This window comes from Coturnix japonica, chromosome 2 (genome assembly GCF_001577835.2).
Source record: "Coturnix japonica isolate 7356 chromosome 2, Coturnix japonica 2.1, whole genome shotgun sequence".
NCBI classification, from domain to species: domain Eukaryota; kingdom Metazoa; phylum Chordata; class Aves; order Galliformes; family Phasianidae; genus Coturnix; species Coturnix japonica.
Genome location: NC_029517.1, coordinates 118,126,841 through 118,152,351, shown reverse-complemented (window position 1 = coordinate 118,152,351; position 25,511 = coordinate 118,126,841). Strand labels below are relative to the sequence as shown.

At 37.6% G+C, this 25,511-nt stretch overlaps 1 protein-coding gene across 2 annotated transcripts in view; it reads right to left on the bottom strand.

Annotated features, from left to right (window-relative positions):
• The window catches only part of ZFPM2 (zinc finger protein, FOG family member 2), a 301,650-nt gene that overhangs the window by 103,373 nt on the left and 172,766 nt on the right, over positions 1–25,511 (bottom strand). For both annotated transcript variants that reach the window (XM_015856138.2, XM_032442872.1), the window contains one exon: positions 2,344–2,455. In XM_015856138.2, coding sequence (XP_015711624.1) covers positions 2,344–2,455 — 112 coding nt within the window. The remainder of the gene's footprint in view (positions 1–2,343; positions 2,456–25,511) is intronic.

Below are 25,511 nucleotides of genomic sequence, written 5' to 3'. Positions count from 1 at the left end.
ATTATACACATGCAACTACAAAATAACATCAAATTACAACTTCACGCCAGTTGACACCATTTCATTAGAAGTAATAGCACTGTGGGAGACAGAACACAAACACAAATCAAGGCAATGTGATCTGGAATGATGAGATACAAGTTGAAGGAAGAAACATTATTATATTATTTATTTTACCATCTTCTATTTGACATTGTTTTGTGATCCCAGCCAATTAATCTCTGTAGTGCAAAAATCCCAGCAGGCCTGAAGGCAAGGGTAGGTGCTTAATGAACAGCAGTACAGCCAATGCCAATTGCAAAGAGATGAATAGATCTCATTGAAGGTACAACTTATTTTCTACTTGGTTTAGTCAAATTCCAGGTTTTTAACATGCATTTATAACGTAGGGTTCACATACATCTTGATCTCCCATTTTCAAAGGCAGCAGCATTTGGTAGAGATATCAGAATTATCTTGAGCACTGTATGACTATTACTCCACATACTTAACAAAGTACTAAAATAACAAGTATCATCAGTGAAGCAAAATCTAGCACATTTGAATGAAAAGAATAACGTTTTGGTCTGCTTAAATTGTGCCGAACTGTAAAAAGTAAGTTCTTATTTAAAAAAAGAAATCAGTAGATTCAATCACACAGCACTGCAACTGTCTAATGAATTAGTTAGTGTTTGTAAGGTACTTTGAAGATGAAAAGTCTTACTGGTATATATGTGCTAAGTATTATTGTAATTACAGAAAGAATATAATACTTGATAAGGCAGCATCCTATGGGAATTCGCAGAAGTTATATTTTAGACTGAATCTAATTTCTCATTACATTAAAAAGTTGTTGCTAAAAAGTTTGCCTATGAACCACATTCAGTACTATCACAGTTCAGTATGCAGGAGAAAACCTTCCCTATATTTCAGCACACTGCAACTTTTTTCACTTGGGCAGCAATGAGAAAGCTGTGAAGGAAGGGCAGCTCAACCCTTTTTAGCTGTGAGCCCAATACTTTAGTCCTGCAGGTGTTTCAGGTTGCAGAATGAATGTGTTGGCATTCTGTAATTATAATAGAAGGAATTTATAAGACCCTGGTGTGCAACTCATTTTTAACATGCAAATTCCCTGTTTTCAGCTTTTCAACTTTCAAAGGCTTGTGGCAGTTTAAAAGCAATCCTCTTATAAGTGTATAAATTGCAATGATTATAGGAACAAGTTGTAATTGTTTCTAGTAAGTTTTTAGGACTCTTTGATGTTATGATTAGTGTTTTGTATGTTAATATATTGATATGGGTGCTTATTTGCCTGGATGCTTATGTGCTGAAATGGTCACTAGGTTGCCTCAGCAAACAAATCTTTGATCTCAGTAGGTCTGTTTGGTTGGAAATAAAACCTAAAAGAAATTAAACAAGAATGGTACATGTTCTGAAGCATTCACAAAGTGCTGAGACTGGTGATTGAAATACAAGGAAGGAAAGTCATAGTTTTGCAACATGATCTTCAACAGGAATTCCAAAAACAGCTACGTGAAAAAAAATAAAATATTGTGTGTATTCAAGCACTATTTTTAATACACTACAACAATACCATAACCAAATTTATAAAGCTTTCACAATAACTGACCAAACAGCCTGGTGTGTAGACTGTTGCATGACAAACGCAAGAACTCAAGGCTCTATGGATTGAGACAAAAGCCTCTTGAATCAAAGCAGCTATTAGATGTGGTAGGTTACACAAAGCATGTCTGGGGGCCTCATAAGAACTCATACTGACTTGAGCAAATCTGAAAATTCATATAAAACAGAAATGATATGCATTCCCATTAGCTAACGCATTACAGTGAAGCATCATAATGCAGAGACTGGAATGTCAGAGGTTACAGCCCTGTAATCCAGTCCCAGTTATCTTCTGTTTCCATGCTGACATGAAGTCTTATCACAGTCCAATCAAGTTCAAATTCTTCTTATAAAAGAAGATTTCAGTTAGGAGTCTGTAATGTAATGTAACATGGAAAAACGCTTGCTGGTATGTATAAAATGTTAGAAAGAATTCACCTATTTCAGCTGTATAGACTTCACTGAGGTTTGCCAAGAGGCACCAACTCTCAGAAAAAGATAGTATTTCATGTCGGCTGACATTCTTCTGTGTTTATAAAGCATTTACACTACAGACACCATGAGGGGTTTTATAACATTAAAATGATGAAAAAACATTACAAGAATGTGGTAGCAAAAACAGAATGAAAAATATTCCAGTTTGAGGGAAGACAAAATATCCATTGTCCTGTTATGCAATAGGCATATCTTTTGTCAGTACCCAGCACAAGAAACTAGAGCAGAAAATCAGCTTGTGTTTACCTTTGCTGTACACAATGCAGTTGTTTTTGTTGTCTTCTACTCCTTGCCAAGTCACATCCAGCAACCACTTGGGGCCAGCAGTCAGTACCATAGGGACGGAAGCCTTTGTCTTCTGTAGGAAGGATGATAACAAACAGATGCCATTTGCTTGCCTTGATTAAGAACTTGAATAATAATAGCAATAATTATTTTATTTGCCAACAACAAAATCTCCAAACCCATAAGCCAATGTCTTATTCCCCTGCTTCAGGCTTTTTTTAAGAAGACACAAGCAGTAAGCTTTGGTTTTTTCATTGATTGAATAGTGGAACTATTATCAAGGATTTTTCCGAATGATATTGGATCAGATCTCTGTGATTAAGCAGAACTCTGGTGGCTGTGAATTATAAAGGGAATGTAGATGACTTTCACAGCAAAGAGCCAACTGTTTAGAAGTGAACTTCAGACACATTGTACTTCATTATCAGCAGGATCTTACTATTTCCTAAAGCAGACAGGAAAGAATTTAAAGAATCGGTATCCATTTCAAAGATCTGTCCAGGGTAACATTTGTATTATCATAGGAAATTGTTCTGAATGGATAATGGAACTTTTCCCCCTTTGCTAAGTGTTGATGTGTTACAATGTCTGAAATAATAATAATATTAATGATTCAGTACACTTTGTCTCCATAAAGACAATAAGTGTTATTAATGATTTCAAAGGCACAGAAGTGACGTATGACACCCTGAAAGGCAAACAGGCAACAAGATGAACATTTAGCAAAACCATCTCCTGCATCTATTTGATATTTTACACTTAGAGGATCTGGCATTTGAGGAGATAAGCTGAAGACTTCAGTCTTATTTATACTTAACTGTTTAAAATGGTTAAAAAAAAAAAAAAAAAATCACACAGAATCACAGAATTATCAAGGTTAGAAAAGACCTAGAAGATCATCTAGTCCAACCATTACCAATACTTCCTGGCTAAATCATATTCCTCAGTGCAACATCCAAGCGTTTCTTGAACACTCCCATGGTCGGTGACTCCACCACCTCCCTGGGCAGTGCATTCCGATGCCTGACTACTCTTTCCGAAAAGTAATACTTCCTAATGTCCAGCCTGAATCTCCCCTGACGCAGCTTAAAACCATTCCCTCTAGTTCTATCACTGATTACACGAGAGATGAGGCCAACCCCCAGCTCACTACAACCCCCCTTCAGGAAGTTATAGAGAGCAATAAGGTCTCCCCTGAGCCCCCTCTTCTCCAGGCTGAACAGTCATCGTGTAACTTTCAATTTTACTTTTGTTTTTTATTTTTTTTCTCTGGGATACAATTCTAAGTCATTCCAACATTGTTTAAGTTATTTGGATTGTTTCATATTCCATCAGTAATGCTTCAGCTGGCTCCATCTAGGTTCTAATGGCAATATTCTGAAGAGTTAAAAAATCTTACAATACAAAAAATCATGTATTCATCTGGGCATCCCTGATGCAGTGGCCACATTTATTATCTAGAACTCGATTAGAAATGCAGCAAAGTATATTAAGAGTTCTCATACGATACCCTACATTCCACCAAAATTAGACTATTTAAAACAATTCAGTAGTATTAGGATTGAATTCATAATCTTTTATAAGATTAACTTCAAACACATATAAAATAATATACTCAGTATAATTTATTATATATCAATATTTTTTAAAAGATAATGGAATAAGATATTGAGTGTCATAGTTCTACCTATTTTCAGGATTACTGTGATGTTTATTCTCTAATACTGTTCTATGAAATATAGCATTTCTTCCTTAATTTGCATTTTAAATTTTTCATTTTTCATACAACTTTTTCATACTTCTCCCATATGCACTGCAAAATGTTATTCATTGTCCAGAATTTTTGGAAGAAACAGATATAAACTGTAGAATGAAATGAATGGAAAAGAACTTAGAAGCTAGTAACATCGCACCCAGGTAGTTTAAAACTACTGAAAATATGGACATGCATTGTCTCAATTCCTAATATCGCCTTTCATACACAAAACTGAAGGAAGTGTGTTTGCATATGTGAAGTATTTAAGTTATTCCTGTTGCATGTGTTGGAAATCTGAATTTAAAACTGTGTTCTGCTGCATAACAACACATTAAAAAAAGTAAAAAAAAAAAAAAAGTTAATAACTTCCGATATAAATTATCATGAAGTCTGATGTTATCAATATGAAATCAGGGCAAATTATTTACATCTGGATTGCACAGAAAACAGTGATACGAGTGAGGCATGAACTGATAAAGAAATGCAAGATATGAAATGAAAGGCAATCAAAATTTTATCTCGGCATCCAACTATAGGAAAGTCTGGATTTCAGTGTCATTTACACCCTGGCAGCATAGGGCTGCTATGGAAATGGAAGAGACGCTATTCTTCACAGAGCTGAGAATCACACCTACATTTAATATAAGCTTTAGCACAACTGCTAGCAACCTCGACTGCACAGCAATAAGGAAGAGGAGGGCCAGGGCATGTTCCTACCACATGCTGAATTTCTTCACCTGCCATTTCAGTGAAACCTTTAACATGTCCTTTGTGCTTATATATGCTCTCAGTTTCTGGTAATCCCAAGTGCAATCAGCTGATAGTGCAATATTACCCAGGTAGCAGACTTTTCCAAGAATACCATCAATGATTCATGCATTCAAACAAGTCTATTTTTCATGCTGGAGGCCAAGTTAAAAAAAAAAAAATAATAAAATAAAATTAAAAAAAAAAAAAAGAAGAAGAAGAAGAAGAAGAAGAAGAAGAAGAAGAAGAAAGAAAATGAAAATAAAATACAAAATATTAGCCTTCAAGAGCAGCAGAGACCATCTATTTAATTTTCACAAGATCCAATTCCTATCTCTGATTTTCTTCTTCCTAGACATCTGCCATTTTATTGTTTCTCCCCCATCTGTAAGGGTATTAACATTTGCATTAAGGTGGTATCGAAAAGCCTCAAATAACATCACGATCTTCTTGTGCTGGGCAGTAGTTTATTATCTACATAGACAGGACGAATAATATGTCCTGGGAAAGGATTATACTTAACCACATACTGCTGAGGAAGAAATAAGATACAGAGATACTGCTTGACTTTCTCATGGAGATTAATTTCTCCTTTAGTAAGTGGGTAGGCTTAGTCCCAGGCCAGTGCTCTGGTTTCTTCCATGCAATGAGACGAGCCCAGGCTGGTGCCTCATCCACTCTGATGTGCAGCAGCAGGAGCAGAGTGAGCACCAGCAGTTAGGATGCGAGTCCACTTTGCTGAATACTGTTTATAGAGGTTGCTGTTTTTTACCTTAAAGAACTAGAAGGAGATCACTAAATTAGTTTCCAGGTCAGCTTGCTGATGACATTTGTCATGAGTTCATCTGTGAATAGTAACTGGGCACCATAGTCAGGCCACAGGAGGAACAGGGCAATTCACCTTGCAGCTCTATCAGTCCATCAGAGCCAGTGGACACCTCAAACACATTTCCCACCCTGCCATAGCTGTGCTTCTGCACTGCACAGGTATGTAAATAAACTCCCAATATGAAAGCAAAACTTCACAAGGCTCTGGCTGCTTGTAAAGCTTGGCAGCTGTACTAAGGGCTACTGCCAATGGTTTCCCTTTGAAGTCACTCAGAGGCATACTGTGTGAGCTGTAAGAAGAGTCAGGACCACCATTGAGGTTCTTGGGGTCTGGCATCCTGTGAGGTTCACACGTTCACAGAAGGTGTTCACCACTGAAAAAGGTTTGCTCTTGTTGTGGCTTATTACATAGTAAGAATTGAAGCAAGTTTGCCGATTCAGGAAAGGCCATTTCCCTAAAATGGTTAAAATGAAAAGACCCCAGTCCAAGATAACAAGAAGCTATGGTTAAATCAGTCATGCCTTTATCACCTCAAGATTAGACTACTGCAATGCGCTATACCTGAGGCTACATTTTAAATCCATTTGAAAGCTGAAGCTGGTGCAGAATGCGGCAACCCGCTTGTAAAGCAGGATATCGTGCTTTGAGCGCATTACACCAGTGCCTTTTAATCTGCACTAAGTGTCTGTGGATTTAAGGCACTGCCTGCAACCTGTGAACCCCGAGACCTGTATATTTGAGATACCTAAATGAGACCTGCCATGTCCTCTGCCCCTGATGTACAACCACAACTGAGATCTACCAAGGCATGCAAAAAGGGGCTTTCTTGGATCAAGACAGAAGAAACTGTTTGCAGGGCAAAACTGCTCCACCAGAAAGCCATAAGCCCAGTCTGAAAACGAGGAGAACAACCAGGGCACAAGGAGCAGAAGTTTTGAAGAAGAAATGAAAAAGCAACAGGGAAAAATGGTGGGGAAGAGGTTATTTCTTAGGGGGAAACCTTCACAGATGGAGTGCACATGGAAGAGATCCAGGCATCGGATGTGAAGGAAAGGGCATGTACAGGCAGTTGGCTGGGGAGCCATCTTGCATTTGAATCCTGGGTCCACACCAATGCCTGCATCTGTGGATCATGCATTGTGGTCGCACTGCTATCACTCAAGCGGCCATGTTCTTCACCTGATCAAGCTGCTGTAGAAAACAGTTCCTTCAACTTACTACTGTTTCCTCCTTGAACCTTGCTTTAATTGCAGTTATAGAACAGGGTGAAATGCTTTAAAACTAAAAGAGGGGAGATTTAGATTAGATGTTAGGAGGAAATTTTTAATCAGAGGGGTATTGAGGCATGGGCACAGGCTGTCCTGAGAAGCTGTGGATGCTGGAGCTTCCAATCACTGGAGATTTTCGAGGACAAGTCAGATGGTGCCCTGGGCAACGTGGTCTAGTGGATGGAAACCCTGCCCATGTCAGGGGGTTGGAATGAGATTATCATTATGGACCCTTCCAATTCAAGCCATTCTATAGTTTTACGATTCTATGAGTCTTCATGAGAGGTCTCCCCCCACCGTTAGGTCATCAACCCACAAGATTTAAAGAATTAAGTTGTTATTCTCAGAGTATACAATAAAAATCATCCTGCAATTCATAGAATGTATACATTTTGCAGGAACGTTTAGTTGGTTGTTCTCTACAAAGCTGTTCATAATTGCTCTTAGGCTAACTAAAAAATCCTGCCTGCTGCCTAAACATAATTAGTAGGGATTTCCTAACACAGGTGTCCATAAGATGAGGCCATACAACAGGAACCTAAAATTTTAGAAATGAGTGTACATTAAAAATCAGCAGTGTTGTTCATTGCTCTGCACTGTGAAAATGTGTGCTCTGCACTAGAATGATTTTTACCTGAAAACACAATTTCTGCTATGTCTTCTTACATGCCATAACCAGACAACTTTGACAAGGACAAAAAGGGCTGAAACTGTGATCTCTTCAGGAACAATTAGAATTAGTTAATGAGGATAAGAGAGGCCAAGCAGACATCCACTTTTCAGTAACCTCTGAAGCAACTGGACAAACAAGGGAGGCAACTCTCAATAAATGTTTATGTTCTGTCAAGAGGTTAATGGAGATAAAAATAGCCATCTCATAGGGTTGAAAATAGTTTTGTACTCTTGTTAAAAGGAATCTGTGCTGACAAGGTAATGTTAGATAGGCTCTTCCCTGCATAGGTTTCTGACATATGATCTGTGTGGCCTGGCAGAAACTTGACGAAACTCCCACGTTGAAGGGAAATATGGTATGAGCAAGTTGTTTGGTATCATTGAAATTCTGATGTCAAATACCTGATCATTGCTAGCTGTTTCCTACGAAGTTGTGCCAGAGCAAGAAATACATACTAAGCTAATGTTTAGCAAATCCCTGTGACACAGCTACACTTTCCCAGGCATGGCTTTCCAGAAAGTGTTCAGTGTTATTTAAGGAGATGGACTGTTTATTGAAAAATCACAACATTTCTATCTCCACCTTTTTTTCCTTGTAAAATGTCAAAACTGTCTCCTTAAAGTATTCGCACCAAAACAGAGGCAAACTGCTGGCTACTTAAGATTCTCAAGGGCTTTACTTCTGATTGTCTTCTGATTCCTACAGATTTTCTTTGAAAATCTTCCAAAAAGTCCGCATTCCCATAAATGATACATGATTGCCAATTTGCCTTCGTGCCTTTGTAGAAAATTCTAATGTCCCACAGCTCAGTGTTACTTTCAACAGCCAATTAAAAACTGATTGTACTGGGAGGAGAGTTGCAAATATACCTCAGGTGCCTTCAGATATGTATCTTGAATCTTGCAACACCAGTTAATATACTCACAGAGGTTTCTACGTTGAAATTCAATTTAAATTCAGTTTAATAATCACAAGGTTGACGTATCTTCTGACACCAACAATATGCAAAATGTCCTCCCTCAAGAAGTTAACTTCACCTTTGGTGGTCACCATACTCAATACACCAAAACTTTATTAGTACATCAAATCAGCTCAGTTTGGAAGATCTCCCAAGAGGTCATTTGGGTCTGAATAATAGTAGAGATTTGCATAGGTCTCCATGTATTCCTGCTTAATTAATATTTGTTCCAAGACATTTCTAAGAAATAAGAAGGGTGGTAACTTTACTATATCACCTCAAACTTACAATGATTATCTTAGTTTATTTGTTCGTCAGAACTGATTTAAGATAATCAAAGCCTAATACAAGCTCAGTGGACAGACAAATGTAGCTCCTATTTTTGTTAATTTGAATTTGTGTGCTGGATCATCTTTCAGTTTTCATTTCTTCAGCTTCCCAGTAAAATCTTACATTTTCCAATAAGGATTCTTAGAAGAATATTTATTTCAAGAGTTGTCAGTCAAAGGCCCCTGGCAGCACTCCACAATGCTATGGCTTTCTGTACAAGACACAAAGAGGCAGCTCTTCTCCACAAGATTTAAGATGTGGGGAGGATTTCTGTTTCATGGTTCCACATCAATGACAAACCTCACCAACTGAAACAAAGACACTGCAGTTTCCATCTGCTCTGGAACTGTGCAATTACACCAGAATTTCTGCTTTCACAGCACCCTCCTGCCCTTCTATGTCAGTCAGTGAGATCCTGAAACTAAAACTTTTTGTAATCCTTGGTCCTTGTGGTGGAGTTTTTCATGAAAATGTAATAAATGCAGTTAATTTCATCTGAACTTGCTGATAGATCTGGGAGAACGGTTTTAATTACTACTTGACAACTTTAAGGGATCTACCATTTCAGAGGAGTGTTCAAGCATTAGCTTGTGGTTAGGGCTAGATGAAAAGAGTACTTGAGCCTGTTCACCTCCACAGATGTACCTAGTGTTTTGCCATGCTAACTGGAAAGAAAGATAGAACAAACATAAACAAATTGCTGCCTATGATGGGCCATGAAATTAGTGATGGAGAAGGGGAGGGTCAGTGGGAATCCTCAGTATCTGAGACAAGGCAGGGGGAACAAAGTCCTCATGCCTTCTTCCATCCAGGATTCTGGAATTCTAGACTACAGTTGTGCAGCAATGGTGGTTAACACAGCAGTGGTGTACCCAAGGACCAGCAAATTGTAAAACAGCTTGCATCACTTTTGGTATATCTGTGACATTTTACATTGGATATATATTTCAGTGTTTCACTTATCTGAGGTGGCAGTGCCTTCATCAATTTTTTGTGGTGGTAGTAGGGGATAAATAACTGGTAATATTTTAAAATTCTGTGGCCAAATCAAAGCCTTTAAATGGCTCAATCTCAAAAAGAAAGAAGAAAAAAAAATCATAAAAAATAAAGTAGAAAAAAAGAAATGTACACACAGATGGAATCCCAAAAGACAGCTGGGATTCCCTGCAACTGAGAAACCCTGCTGTTTACCCCAAGAGATCATCACTTGTCAAGTGACAAAGCTGAACATACATTTCACCATACAACCACAAACCAATGAAAATACTCAAACAACAACAACAACAAAAAAAAACCCACCGTAGGTCTATTAATATTTTCCAACACTTGTCATGACTTCAACATGATTCCAAATTCTTAATAATATCAAATATGCCTGGTGACAAATGCCCTTTATACATGCCAAATACAAAATAAATGTTGAGATCATTTCAAACTGCCCAGCTAGAATGCATCCTTTTACATCTAAAAAAGAAAAACTAATCTCACAGTAACTGAGGTATAAAATAATGGCTGCCATAAAAACAAACAAACAAACAAAACACACAACACATTCTATATAATCTGAAAACTATTAAGTAAATAATGACACTTAAAGTTCTAAGGTGCATAACAGAATTACAAACCTTTGCAGGGCTGGAAATGTAATATAATTTCAAGCCATGCTTCCATTCTACAAATCCAGAAGCACAGATTGATCTCCCGGACTGAGCACGTAGGATGCTTTTTCACTCAGTCCCAGCAGTGGTCCTCAACCATGCTAAGTGCCTAGAGCTTCAGTGGAGTCTTCTGAAAGCACTTTCATCCGTCAGTTCCCCTTTCCATTGTTTACAGAAGTGGAATCGTCCAGCATCAGGACATTCATGACCTATTCATACAATACTAACCCTTTTACTTAGCATGTACTGTCAAATGCTGAGGGTTATTCTGCTTTCCTAATCTCAGAAATGTACTAATGGAAGGATAATGGAGATTCACATAAAAAGTTTATCATAATGCAGCTATAATTAGTCATTCTAGCTTGTAAGTTGTACAATTAAAGATTTGCCAAATTGTCTTAAAATCTAGACTAATTGTAAAAACAGTAGATATATAGAGATAATTATTTTACTGTATCTTTTCTATATCTGGGATACTTTGGAATCTATCTTCAAACACTTCCCCAGAACAATTCTTACTTAATATTCTGGAGCACAAAGCATGGATGCTTGGTTTGTGTGGTTCTTTCTGGCTGCCTGTCATGTGGTCCTGGAGGATGTGACAGACAACCGTTAGAAACAGGAAAACAAAACCAAAAACTGGACCTCTGAAAAAGTACTGAGCTTCCTCCTCCCTTACTGCCCCATGCTGATATGTTTTACAGCCCTTCTCAAGAGAAGGACTTCCTTTCTATAAAGTCAACTACCCTGGCCCCTGGTTTCACAGCTACTCCTCTCCCTCCCTAGCCTCCTACCTTTCCCTTTCCTCCATTTTGTATGTATCCATCTAGCTAACTCTTCTTTTTCCCGAGGACCATAGGAAGGACAGGAGCGCATTTTACCATCACTCCTGTGACTAGACTGCATTCTTAGTTGGTGCAGTGATGGATATGAGTATAATTAACAAGGATCTTCTCAAATGTAGTGAAATGCTAAGCAAATTGTCTGTGTTCTGGTTTGTCGGTACCCTTGAGTTGCATGCCCATGTGATTGTGCCTTAGTGTTCAAGGACTGCCATGACTGTTGAACTTTTCCGTTTCACTTTGAAGTCAAATACTTTTGCTAATACTATTTCACAGATGACAAGCACCTGCACAGATGAAATCACACTACATGCATCTCATGACGAGATATAATGAAGTATAATGACCTGCTAAGAGAACTGAGGGTGAAGAAAGGGGTGTACAAGCTCTGGAAACAAGGCCTGTGTCACCCGGGAAGAATACAGGGATGCCGTCCGAACTTGCAGATGTGGATCAGGAAAGCCAAGGCACGGCAGAACTGAACTTGGCGAGGATGTGAAAAACAATAAGAAAACCTTCTACAGGTACATTGGGCCAGAAGAGACAGGCCAAAATGGGCGTACCTACTCTGGTAAAATTCAAAGGAAGAAATGGCTTCAACAGATGAAGAGAAAGCTGAGGTGCTGAATGAGTTCTTCACCTCGGTCTCACTGGTGGCCAGGATTCTAGTCTTTTTCACGTCCCTAAGTCTTGCACCCCCATCCTCCATAGTGGGGACCAAGGAGGTAATCCCTCCCCACTGTAAGGGTAGAGCAGTCGAGAGTGCCTCCTTAGACTGAATGAGTATAAGTCTATGGGGCCAGATGGCGTGCATCCCAGGGTCCTGAAGGAGCTGGCTGAAGGTGGTTGCTGAGCCGCTCTCCATCATATTTGAGAAGTCGTGGCTGTCAGGTGAGGTCCGGATGATTGGAGGAAGGGTCACGTCACTCCCATTTACAAGAAGGGGAGCGAGGGACGACCCGGGTAACTACAGGCCGGTGAGTCTCACCTCTGTGCCTGGAAGATTATGGAACAGATCCTCCTGGACAACATGCTTGATCAACATAAAGAACAGAGCATTGATCCGAGACAGCCAGCACGACTTCACCAGGGGAAGGTCAGCTTAACTAATCTTGTGGCCTTCTATGATGGAGTGGACGGCGTTGGTGGATGAAGGGAAGGCGACCGATGTCATTTACCCTGGACTGAGCAAGGCCTTTGACATGGTTCCCCATCACATCCTTATCTCTAAATTTGAGGGGTGTGAATTTTACAGGTGGGCCACTAGATGGATAAGAAATTGGTAGAAAAGCTGTAGACATACAGAGGGTAGTGATTAATGGTTCTGTGTCCAGGTGGAGGCTGGTAACAAGCGGCCGTCCCTCAAGGGTCTGTCTTGGGACCGGTGCTCTTTAACATCTTTATTAATGACATCGATGACGGGAATGGAGTGCACCCTCAGCAAGTTTGCTGATGACACCAAGCTGAGTGGTGCAGTTGATACGGTGGAGGGAACAGATGCCATTCAGAGGGACCGTTGACAGGCTGGAAAGCTGGGCTCGGGTGAACCTAATGAGGTTTCAACACGCAAAGTGCAAGGTTTTGCACTTGGGCGGAAAGAACCCCAGGCACCTGTACAGCTGGGAGGAGTTGTCCTGAGAGCAGCTCGGCAGAAAAAGACTAGGGGTCCTGAATAGATGAGAACTTAACATGAGCCAGCAGTGCGCTCTGGCAGCCCAGAAAAGCAATGGGATCCTGGGCTCCATCAGGAGAGGGTGGTCAGCAGGGATAGGGAGGTGATCGTCCCTCTCTACTCTGCTCTTGTGAGGCCCCATCTGGAGTACTGTGTCCAGGTGTGGAGCCCTCAAAAAGAAAAAGATATGGAGATTTTGGAAGGGGTCCAGAGGAGGGCACTAGGATGATCAGGGGGCTGGAGTACCTCTCCTTATGAAGACAGGCTGAGACAGTCTAGGTTGTTCAGACTGCAGAAGAGAAGGTTTCAGGAAGGCCTTATTGCAGCCTTTCAGTACCTGAAGGGAAACTTACTCCCAGGAGGGGAGTAAACTCTTCGAAAGGGCTGATAATAGCAGGACTAGGGGAAATGGTTTTTAAGTTGAAGGAGGGAAGATTTAGGTTGGATGTTAGGGGTAAGTTCTTTACTAGAAGGGTGGTTATGGATCTGGAACAGGCTGCCCAGTGAGGTTGTGGATGCCCCGTCCTTGGATGTGATGGTGTTCAAGACCAGGTTGGCGGGGCCCTGGGCAGCCTGATCTAGTAAATGTGTATGTTTGGTGGCCCTGCTAGGCAGGGGGGTTGGAACTACATGATCCTTGAGGTCCCTTCCAACCCGGGTAATTCTGTAATTCTGTAATTCTGTAATTCTGAAGTGCTTCTTGCATACTTTCACCCTAAATTATCAATGTATTTTTCCTACTGGGTCAACTTCTATATTGTAAATCACTGTCTACACTTAAATTTTTTTTCTAGTAATGAGATAATTTTTATATTTGATAGTAGATGTTTTCCAAACGTGCTTGCTTATGCATAACTTCTTTAACTTCTGCTGAACATCTTTCATATTAAATCAACGAGTATTCTCTTTAGTAAGGTTCAGCTGCACTTTTGCAAACATCTGACTTACACTGGATGGACTGAGAGATTAAATTCTGGAATAGACAGTCAATCCATGTTAATCATTTGACCCTTGCTCCCTTTCCACCTGTGGAACTAGGGGAGTTAACATGACAACACACATTTCAGATGATCAAAGAGACAATTACCAACATTTCTGTAGAAGACATGAAGATATTTATACTGCACATGGGTTAATTCTGCCATTTCCTATCATCCAGTTTACAATGAATCAGTCATCAATGATGCCAGTACCTACAGTATATTTGCAGTATGTCTCTGAACAATTTCTGCTCTGTAGTAAATTTGGATGTTTTTATCTTTTGTAATTTTATTTTCTATTTACCCTGGAAAAGATTATTTAAATCTGCAATTCCAGAAGTTCAAATTTCATTTAATATATATAGTATCCATTTATTTTTATCTGAAGTATTCCTTAAAATAGAAAAATAAGAAAGAATATGCATACAGCCTTCTATAAACAATCTATTATACGTGACTATAGATTAGTTAGTAGTTTACTGACTCTGCTTATTACATTTTATCATTTCTTTGTCTGTAACTGCAAACACAAGTTGTATATTTTGCTTTGGAAGAGTGAATGTTCTCACCATAGGAGGTAAGTAAAGATCATGCTTTAGAAGCAGTAAAAGATAATATTGTTTAATATTTTTTTTTCCCCCAAACAAAAAAGTTATACAATAAGATATCCTTTGTATATATTTGTATGATATTTTTAATATATAATCCATTGAAATCCTTTTAGAATTATATTTCCAATGAATCCCAAGGCCTTTTGTAAAATATACGTAATACAAAGATATTTTAGTCAATGGATTAGACATTATAATGTTATTTTCACGATGATGTATGAAACAATACTGGAACTTTAGTGGCACACACTCTGAATGCACTCTAAATGTTGCATATAAATTCCTACCTAAATAATTTGGAAGAGAGTTAGGAAACAGAATATACATTCTGAGCTTATTTTTCCCATTTTTTTAAATGTCTTTATGTACTTTTTAAATGAGATAATTTTACATATAACTTTACCAACATGAAAAAGGGTACTTTAAAGTACCAACTTAAATCCAATAAAAAGTTCTCTGTGCAAGTTTGAAAACTAGGTTTTAGATTTGTTAGGACAGCATAATCATTTAAGAAACATTTAAGGTACAATTCAACAACCATGTATGACTTTGATTAATTATTTCTAGTTCAGTTAAAACATCAGAGTTTATCTCATTTTAAGATTACCCTTGACATATTTAGAAATCCTAATGCAGATTTTATGGCCCACACCTATCCCTGATGGTGCTAATGGACTAGACATAATGAATCATTCTAATTTGGATGAAAGGACCACACAACATTGCAGCAGTCCTTTAGAGAATTAAGGCTCAATTCTGATCTTCCAGACTTATGAATGCGTTTTTTGGATTAGGCCGCATATCTGTACATCTGTTGAGTCTCAAGGGGTGTATACTCAGCTAAGTATTCTGACCTTCCAATGTACTGTATCAAATGTGTGGCCTTGGGATACGAAAGGATTTGATTACAAATGTATTTTAACACTGATTTAATATATAATTATGGGGCAAAACCTAATTCCTCCTTACATCTTCATGTAGAAAATTCCAACAGTATTAAGCAGACAGTAGGATATTTTTTACCCAGTGAGTATCACAGTAAATGGAAGAAACAGAACCTAGCCAGGACAATGTAAAATCAAGGACAATCTTCTTAAGATTAGCTTTAAAAATCTCGTATCCATAAAGAAAAATAAACAAGTTTAAATCATCTTCTGTGAGTGTGCTACTGGCTGGTACATTGCTGTGTTATGCGTGATCCTTGACTGCTTGTAGTAAAAATAAACTGGAACAAGGTTCCATCAGTAAATTTAAGTGTTTCTCCATGCTTTCTTGTTTGCAGTTAATAAGGAGAAGAATTAACTTGCACATATGCAACATACTGATGCAAAAGTCTGCAAATAACTGGAATATTGGATTATCCTCTCTTCACTTCTATGCATAATTTCTATTTCCTATGTTTAATTGTTTTAAACATAGAATTTTATAAAATTTTCTTTACTTGGTAAAACTTCTGTAAAACATATTTAATATTTTCATATTAAAGAAGTATTTATTTTTTATTCCATTGAAGACTTCTTCCCAAATACTACAGTGGGGAAAAAAAAAAAACCAAAAAAAAAAAAACCAAAAAAAAACCATGAATACAGACCTAACAAGGAAATTAGTTTAAGAACAATTAATACATCACTATAAAATAATATTTTAGGATTTTGAATCTCCTTTCCATTCCTTTTTTGTGCAGATTTTAAAATAACTAACAATTCTATTGAAACACAGACTAATATGGGGAACCAATATACCAATCTCAAGAGAACACATATTTCAGGATTCACTGCCTTTTCTTCAATGCGATGAAAAATCAGATCTGAATTATGGATTAATGGTTAATGGTGATTCCAGAATTTCAGAAGCTTTGTTACAAGAAGATGAACTGAGCATAGTAGCACCTTTTCTTTATGTTCAACTATAACTTTCAGCTAAAAAGTGTTTCATTATATAATCAGGAAATTCCGCCACTGCCTTAACAGCTCAAGGAATTTTTTTTCTGCTTTTCTCACGTAAAAATGAAAATGAAATTCCCCAAAACTCCAATGGCAGATGAAAAGGATCCTGATTTTTGTAGCTTGTGTGTTGTAGTTGTGTAACATGGCTCTCATCTAAATTACTTCATTGGACTGATTATATGCAGCATGACAAAAAACTGCAATGAAGCAAGTTTACATGAAAAAAAGAAAAAAAAGAAGAAGAAAAAAAAAAGTTGTAAAGGAATGGGTGAAGGTCCTTCACTGGGACGGGAGATAATGGTGGAGAGTCCAACAGCAGGACTGGTGAATAAGGGGTCTGGTTCTAGTAAGACTCGACAAACAGCTCAGATCAGAATCTAAAGTGCAGGAAAACAGCCTGTAGCTTCGAGATTAGCTTTCTCACACTATTCCTGAGTTAAGCCAGTACAAACATCATCATGAATGCATAATTATGATTATGCACTACACTATGCATAATAGATCTTAAAATCGGGAAACAAAGGAGTAATGTAGGAATGCTATTTTCAGGCTTTTGGTTTTGAAGACAATAGAGCTTGGTGTAAGGGTAAAAGACTTTCTAGAAATAAAAACTGTTCCAAGAAAATGTATTTTCTTGGAAAATTCAGATACTTATGAAACATTTACACATAAAAGACTGGCTAAAAGGGAGACAAGGACCTTGTGTTATGCTCATAACTTGAAAATAACAATGAATAAAACCCACTCCCATCTCATTTTAACATAGCTTAGGAAACTCAAAAAAATTATCACTTCTGGACTACATAACAGTAGACACAGAAGCTGACAGCTTGGCAAGTTTACTTAAAGTATCCTTCAATCAGAAAAAAAAAAAAAAAAGTGATTTTTTGAAGTTATTTGCACCAAAAATTTGACTGAACCAACATGTGTTTCTGGGACTGATGGATATACTCAAACTAGTATCCCAAGTTAAAATGATAGTACTGAAAGAGACTGATGCAGCTTGCTGAAAGAGTACTGATGGATCCATTTCATTTACATGTGTAGATACAGCACAGATGACAAATGGAATAGCTAGGTATACCTATATCTATGGAATATTGATGCCAGACTCATGTCAGTCAGCATTCAACTATATAAGCTGCATAAGCCTCAGCAGCACAGCTCCATGTTCTCTAATGGATCCTCTCAGGAGCTGAAAAGCCTGTGAAGGATCCTATGTCCAAGTTCCTCAAATGGGAGTAGACAAAATATCTGAAGGAGCACTCGTTCAAAAGAATAACAAATTTGAGCCCATCTCATAAGAGGCAGGTATTTATTTATTTTTCCTATGAAATGAAAACTCTAAGCAGATGATAAAGATCATAATGGCCACCATTACACACTGCACTGAATCTGAGCAATTAGAGCTCTATTCCACTGTTGGCTTGGACCAGTGTCACAAATAATTATTTTTAATTCCAAAAGGTATTTTTTCTTTTACTGTTTAAAAGAAAAACACTTCAGAACCCTTCTGATTCCAATAAAACTTCCAAATCAATTTTCACACACCTGACCAAAGAAAAAAAGCCAGTTTCCAAATGTTCTTAGTACTTCAATATCCCAGTGATGTCAATAAAAGGAAAAGAAAGCCCCTCTTCAGTGGATGTGCAATGCAGCCAAGAAAGCAGCCTAACAACACAAACAGCATCAGTGACATGAAAAATCAAGCTCTAAAACGGCAAAAGCTTTAGAAATTGGCAGAATCAGAGTCCCGGCAATCAAACTACAGAAGTTCATAAAACTTTATACCAGAATTTGTCTTATTCTTGTCACAGAAACTGACATTAAAATGCTACAGTACTCCAGCCACCCTCTCTGTTTCAAACAACTACCACATATCACTTGGCACTAATTGGTAGCAGCTGTTCAAGGCAGGCTCGAACCTAGCAAACAAAGCAGCAGGGTTTTTTCCTGCTCTCTGGAGATAGGGCTCTCAGGTGAGGTCTAAGGCTGTCTGCAGTGCATTGCTTCATCTTGCCTGGCAGCTGCCTGTGGGAGCAATATCTCATGTGTGGTTCCCTGCCATGTCCTTCATGAGTGGTCTCCATTTTTAAGAAAAGTAAATGAATATTGAGAAGGACACCTGATTTTCACTAGCTCAGACCATTTGCTCATTTATGGGAGGAGGTAACATCTGTGTCATGGGGTGGCTGAGGCTGGTGGGACCTCCTGAGTCTACCTGACCCACCCCCTGCTCCAGCAGGGACACCAGGTCCAGGTAGCTATTGAAAATCTATAATGCAGGAAGCTCCATAGCTTCTCCTAGCCTGCAGAACCCAGGGGACTTTGGCAGCTCCTGCTGATTTCAAGGGGAGCATTTGGGTGACAAACTCTTGAAAACCTGCCCTCCTCCTTCCTCTGCTGCAGCTCTGACTTTTCATCACATGTACTTTCTGCTAAGTGGTGGAACGCAAACAAGCTGTGGCATCAAACACAGGAAGCAACAATTGCATTCAGCACGGGATGGAACATGGCTTGAAGAAAAGTGCAAAAGCACTGCTGGAAGCAGACAGCTTCTGCCAAGACCTGCGGCCTATGCCACATGCCATGCAGGCGGCACCAGCCACTTCTCACTGAAAGTTGAAGGGAAACTTCGTTCTCAGCTCCACCTGAGTGAGAAGCCGGGCTGGTGGAGCTGGGAGAATCCTGGACAAAGAGGGACACAGAGCGGGGGCGGGGGCCGCAGCTTCCCTGGGTATTATAAAAGCGCATCTTATTCTGTTTTTAATCAACGAGCCTTATCCAGCAATCAAGGCAGATATATAATAAGCTGAGCTACTCTGTAAATCTAAACATTCTCCACAAATAGAAAAGATACAGCCTGAGCTCTCTGATTGTTACTACGGCAACTATCTAAAATGAAAATCTTGTTAACCCTTCGCATGCTGTAGCCACCCGTGCATCAGTGTTAGCTGACTTCCATGCACTTATCTTTCCTTTCTCCCCCTCAAGAAATTCATAATTGTATTGCTTCACAGTAGTTATGCTCTGGTTATCCTATTTGGGACTGAAAGGATGGTGATAGTTGGTAGTTTCACACATATGTCTGAGATTTGTTACTAGCTCATTACTGGGATTACAGTTCAAAAAACAACTAATAAAACATAAGAGAAAATCCCTAGATTACCTCACGAGGCCTGTGATTTTGATTAAAACCTTGACAACAAGAATAGGATGCTTTCTAGTAAATCGTACTTCTAATTTATTTTTATTTTTTCTTAGGTATGAAATGATTTGGCTGTAAATATTGCATATTTGTCAGAGGAGTTCTGTATAGTACAGTATAAACAGGCTACTTTTAAAACACTTCCTTACAGCTTGTACTTGTTAAGTAGTGTACAGAACTGTTGCTGATTTTAATAGAATGATCTGCTGAACTCAGTGCCTTGAAAATTCATGGGGGGTGGGGTGGGGGCATCTTACTTCAAGTCTCTCTTAAAGGCAAGAAAATTCAGACAAAGAGAACATGGAGTTTCTAATTTCCAAGAGAGAACAGGTGATGTTACAAGCAAATGTGTGCATTTAACCAGGCATTATCATCATAACATCAGTGTGATGCTGCCATGAGACAAGTGAAATTCTCTGTAATTGTAGTCTCCCACAGTTTCTTGCTGAAAACAACTGAAGCCAAGATTTTCTTGTATTTAAACTGAATGAAGCTTGGCCCATGGACATCAATTGTATTGATTCTTTTACTTATAGAAGTAGAGCAACCCTTCAGAACTAGACAGAATTAGACTCTATGTCATCTTCAGATATGCCATTTAAGAAAAATAAGCACTATATCAATTACTAAACTGTTATTTTATGGCATTCACTTCAGTCAGTTCACCAGAGATTAAGTTAAAATATCATTGCTTGGACATTATTTGGGAACTGAATAACAAATATAACTTAAAAAAAAAAAAAAAAGTAAATAATATATTTTTCTTCCTAAAATCAAAATTTACATGCAACTGAACCCATATAACTAGAGGTGGCTGAAGAAGTGTGCAAATTATCTTAAAATCTTTTAGAAATATTGTCCATGTAAAACTATTAACCTTAATAAGATTCCAGTACATTAGATTAAAGTTGCCATTTACAATTGAAATGGAATAATTAGCAAATTGAATATCTTAAAATTAGTGAAATATCAATATTACTGTACTCAATTTTATTAAAAGAAACACCAAATGAGATTTTTAAGTTTGCCTAAAACTTGTTCAAGCTTTGAGAAGTGAATTGCTTTACGAGTATACATTAGTGCATGATGTTAGAAATCTTAGTGTGTACTATTCTTAGAGAAAATTGAACTCATTTAATAATCAAGCTTTAGGTTTTTTTTACTCCTTTGAAATCCACACAATCTGAAGAACAGGCTGATGGCATCATGCAAAAGAATGCCTCTGACCTGATCAATTATATTTACAGATCAGGTAATAACTCCTGGATCAGGATGAGTGAGGTACGTAACATGTGTAAGGCAGGTGCAGGAATACATATAGATAGGAAAAAGTTATCTAACAAGGAGAAGGACTTGAATTAGTTCCTCCAATTCTATTTATCCAAATTCTGAAATTGTTCTTGTTTTCTGCTACATAATCTGATATAATGCACTATTGATGTGTTACCTGTTATATCTTTTTTTTTTTTCTTCTCTCAGAAATATTTTTTATTAAGTCAAATACACTTTATTTCCTTGAGTTAGATTTCATATTTAATAATAGCATGATCACTAGATTTATCTTAGAGGCTTTCCAAACATCAAGCTTATTTATCAGTGTTGGCTTATTTCCCAGAAATGTGGCCAAAATAATCTAGATATGTACTGGCTAGTCAACATACTACACACATAAGCAATTCCTCAGTTACTACAGGAATGTGTAACAATCCTGGTTTTCCACTGCTTTATTCCAAATAAGATTTTTTTTAAAGTGTTACTAGATTGACAATTTTTTGTGTACTTTTTATTCCCCACTACCCAAGCCATTTCCATATTACCTTTGAATTGCTGCATTTCCCTTAACTCACTGATTTACCAGCAGTCTAGAACACTCTCTGTTTTCTTCTACAATGTAGACAGAATCACCAAGGTTGGAAGATGGCTTAGTGGGAAATATCAGTGGTGGCTGGACAGCTGGACTGAGTGATCTTGGAGGTCTTTTTTAACCTTGGGGATTCTATGATTCTATGGTGATTTCATCATTCTATGATATGATGATCCTAGTTCTCTCTTTTGACTATACTATAATTATATGTACTTATTTTGAAATGCTTATTTGTATTTGACTTTTGTTCAGGTCAATTACAAGCATTTGTCTTTTGAGGAGTTGATCAGGGTCAAATGTGGTCTTCCCCCTGGGGAGAGTCTGCTGCATGTTCAATAGAGGTCCAGCCTCCTGTGTGTTTGCTGTCTTTGGCCAGGCACAAGCAAGTCACAGGGCTTACAGCACATAAAAGGATCTCTAAAAAAAAAGTAAAATTAAAAGGAATCAAGACTGCACACAAAATTCATAATGTTTAGGACATCCATGGGTGGGGGGTTGGGGGAGGGAATTCTGCTCTGTTACTATAAATTGCTAAGTAAGCTTCTGGGATCCAGTACACAAGAATCTCATGATCAGTATGCAACCCTCTCTTTCCACTACCTTAATCTACTCATAAAATGCTTCTTAAATCCTAGCAAACAGACAAAAAGTTACAACAAATTTACAGCTAAGAGCCATCCTGGAAATCACCACTTGAAAATCAGCTAAATAAGGTTTATTTTTAATAATACTGGTGCTTTGGAATCCTGTACATAGTCGCTTTGTATGTAACTAATGGCAGCAGTAATCAATCATGAAAGGGCATACTGCTGGAATCTACAGGCAATTCAACAAAAACCTTATGCAAATATCAGGTATTCAGTAATGAAAAAATTAGTCTTCCTAATTTTGGTATTTTTTAAAGAATAAATGATATTGGACTACATGACTTACTTTCAGGAAAAAGACCAAAGCACTCCTTGTTCTGTAGGCAAAGAAAAAATGATAATAAAATAGAGAATACTGCAAAGTTTCCAAATTTTGGCTAAATGAACCCTTTCGTTGTTTTCTCTAAAGACAGAACTGGCATAAAGCATATAAAATAAAATATTCAGTGCAATTTTATGCAAATGCCAGGTTCAAGACTAACAATTAACAAAGGGAATCAAATTTGCCCAGGCATATCTGTTCAGCTATGCAGACTCATGTTTAGTTCCATAATAGACAAGCAAATAAGCAACGGGTCATATTTTACTCAGAGAAACACAGGCAGTATTTCCACTGACGTCAAAACTAATTGCACCTGTGGCTCAGAAAACAGAATTTAACTCAGTCTTTGTAGGTCAGTTTTTTCTCTGTACTTCCTCTGCTGTACTACAGGCTTTGGACTACATAAACATTTCCCTATAGGAAGAAAAAAACCAAAACAAACAAACAAACAACAACAACAAAAAAACAACACCAAAGCATTTCTCTATTTCATTTTTTTTCATTTCAGTTTATAGAAGTTAACATTACAGCAAGTAAGACCTCTCTTAGTTAATTTTATACATACCATCAGTATGCATAAAGCTGTCATTGCCTGAGAGTAAGGAATTCAATCCATTATATTTCTTTTCTCCTGAAAATGGTTACCAGTTAAAGAAATACCAGTCAGCTTAATCATCGCAGGAAATCCCACAAAATGGATGGACATGTTCCTGCTAACAGTGAAATCAGTGACACACGCTCTACTCCTTGTATTTATAAATCACCAATATTTCTGTCTAATATATGAATGAACAGGGATCAGAGGAAAATTGATAGTAACAAGGAAAGCACATGCCAACCTCAATACACATCAAGAAAAGTTATGGTACTAAAATAATGAATGCACTAGAAGCATAATTAACTTGGTAAAGGGTGCTGGTAACACATATATGAACAGAGTGACATACAATTGATTCTAGGAACTAGCATTTTTTGTGTCTGAGTATCCTGGTAAGTGCATCCTCATGCATTCCCCAGCATTGTGCTGCACGTGCTCCAATCAGCAACACTTGAGGAGATCCAAGTAGCTACATTCATACATTTTTTCCTTTAAGCTTACTGTAATTAAGAATGACCGTATGTTTTCAGATTATGCTCAGGGACACCTGCAGCACCATGTTCTTCAAGTGCCTTTGAGGACATATGCTTTGCGAATAGCTTCACGATTTAACTCCTGGAGGAGCAGTATCTCCTTGCACTGTTGCTTCAAAAAAATGTGTTTATCCATCCCTATAGAGGTCTAACTTTAAATCCTTATTTCAGAAGCTGGAAAGGTGAATGAGTCTCCCAGGCAAAGTAGTTGCTACCACTACTTGCACTCTCTATTCAGAGAACAGCCGGCCTTGCCCAGAGAGGCCGGGAAGGAAGGAAACAGCAGAGTTTCCTCCAAAATCTGTATTTAAATGTAGCTATATTTTTGTTTTCTTGTGTTGTTGTTTGATTTTTGCTTTTTGCTGTTATTTGTTTTTAACAATAATTGCTTTTTTAACAATAATTGTTTTAACTGTGAGGAGTTATCTGTCTTATCTATTTAAAAACATGGGATTGGTTATACTTTATCTTATAAAAGTCATAAAGCTTCATTTTACTTCCCAAACATCAGGTTATGTGTGAAAGAGATAGAAAAAATTCCTTTTCCAATATCATTTCTAAGATAACTCAATTACATACATGTTACCTAAAGTTAATCAGCAACAACAACAAAAAAAACCATAAATCTGTCAAGAACAGATTTTTTTGAATATTCAAATGACTTTGTAAAGAATTAATCCATTTTAAAATCAGTCGGATGAATACACCGCCAATAGAAACTGCATTGAAAGTGGATACTCTCTATAAGAATAAAAGCCACAGAGAGTGAGTAAGGGCACTGCATAAGAAAAGCTCTATAATCATTCTCTGTATCACTGTTTTACTTAAAGTACGTTTAGAAGCCAAGATGAAGGATTTAGACTTGTTTATAATAAACTGTGTCCTTCATATCTTTTATCAACAGAAGTTTTTGTAGCTTTCATTATTATTGAAAGATTTAATGCTTAATAGTTTGAATAACTACAATTTATACAAGTTCCTAACATTTTTTATACATGGGTATTTTGTTTCTTAGCATCCCTCATCTCATTGTTCATTACATTCTGTTACAGTTTCTGTTTCACTTAGTGTTTTACTTACTGGTAGGAAAAAAAGGAGAAGAAAGAGATACGGGGAGAGTCCTGAAATCTCCTTTCTCACTCTGAACACTACTAAATTCAGAAATCATTCAACAGACTTTAGCTAATCACTACTACATGGAAGGATTACATTATATAACAAGAGATGCACAAACTTCCATTAAGAAACATTTGACTTCAAACTACATGCTAAAATCAACAGGAATATACTATCTTAAATACTTGAGCAAAACTCAGTAAAAGATACAGTAGGCAAACATTGTAGTCAGCTCAGCAGTGATTACCAACTCATGCTCCAAATTCACTATAAAATGAAAATCAATATTTCCACAAGTTCCTGCAACATAAAAGATAACCTTCATTGATTTTTCTAGACTTAGGCCTCACTGATAAAATCTAATATAAATTTTCAACCACGAGGATTTGGATCAGAGCAGGGGTGATAAGTCCTGCACATCTCTTAAGAGGTGGAGAATTTTTTTTTTTAAAGTGCACGTTCATACTATTTATAATTTGCCCTGTGCTAGTGAAAGCCTTTTCCACCAGTGCTATCAGGAATCTCTTCTAATTTTTATTACTGTGAGGCTAAAGCCTGTTCCAGATAATTT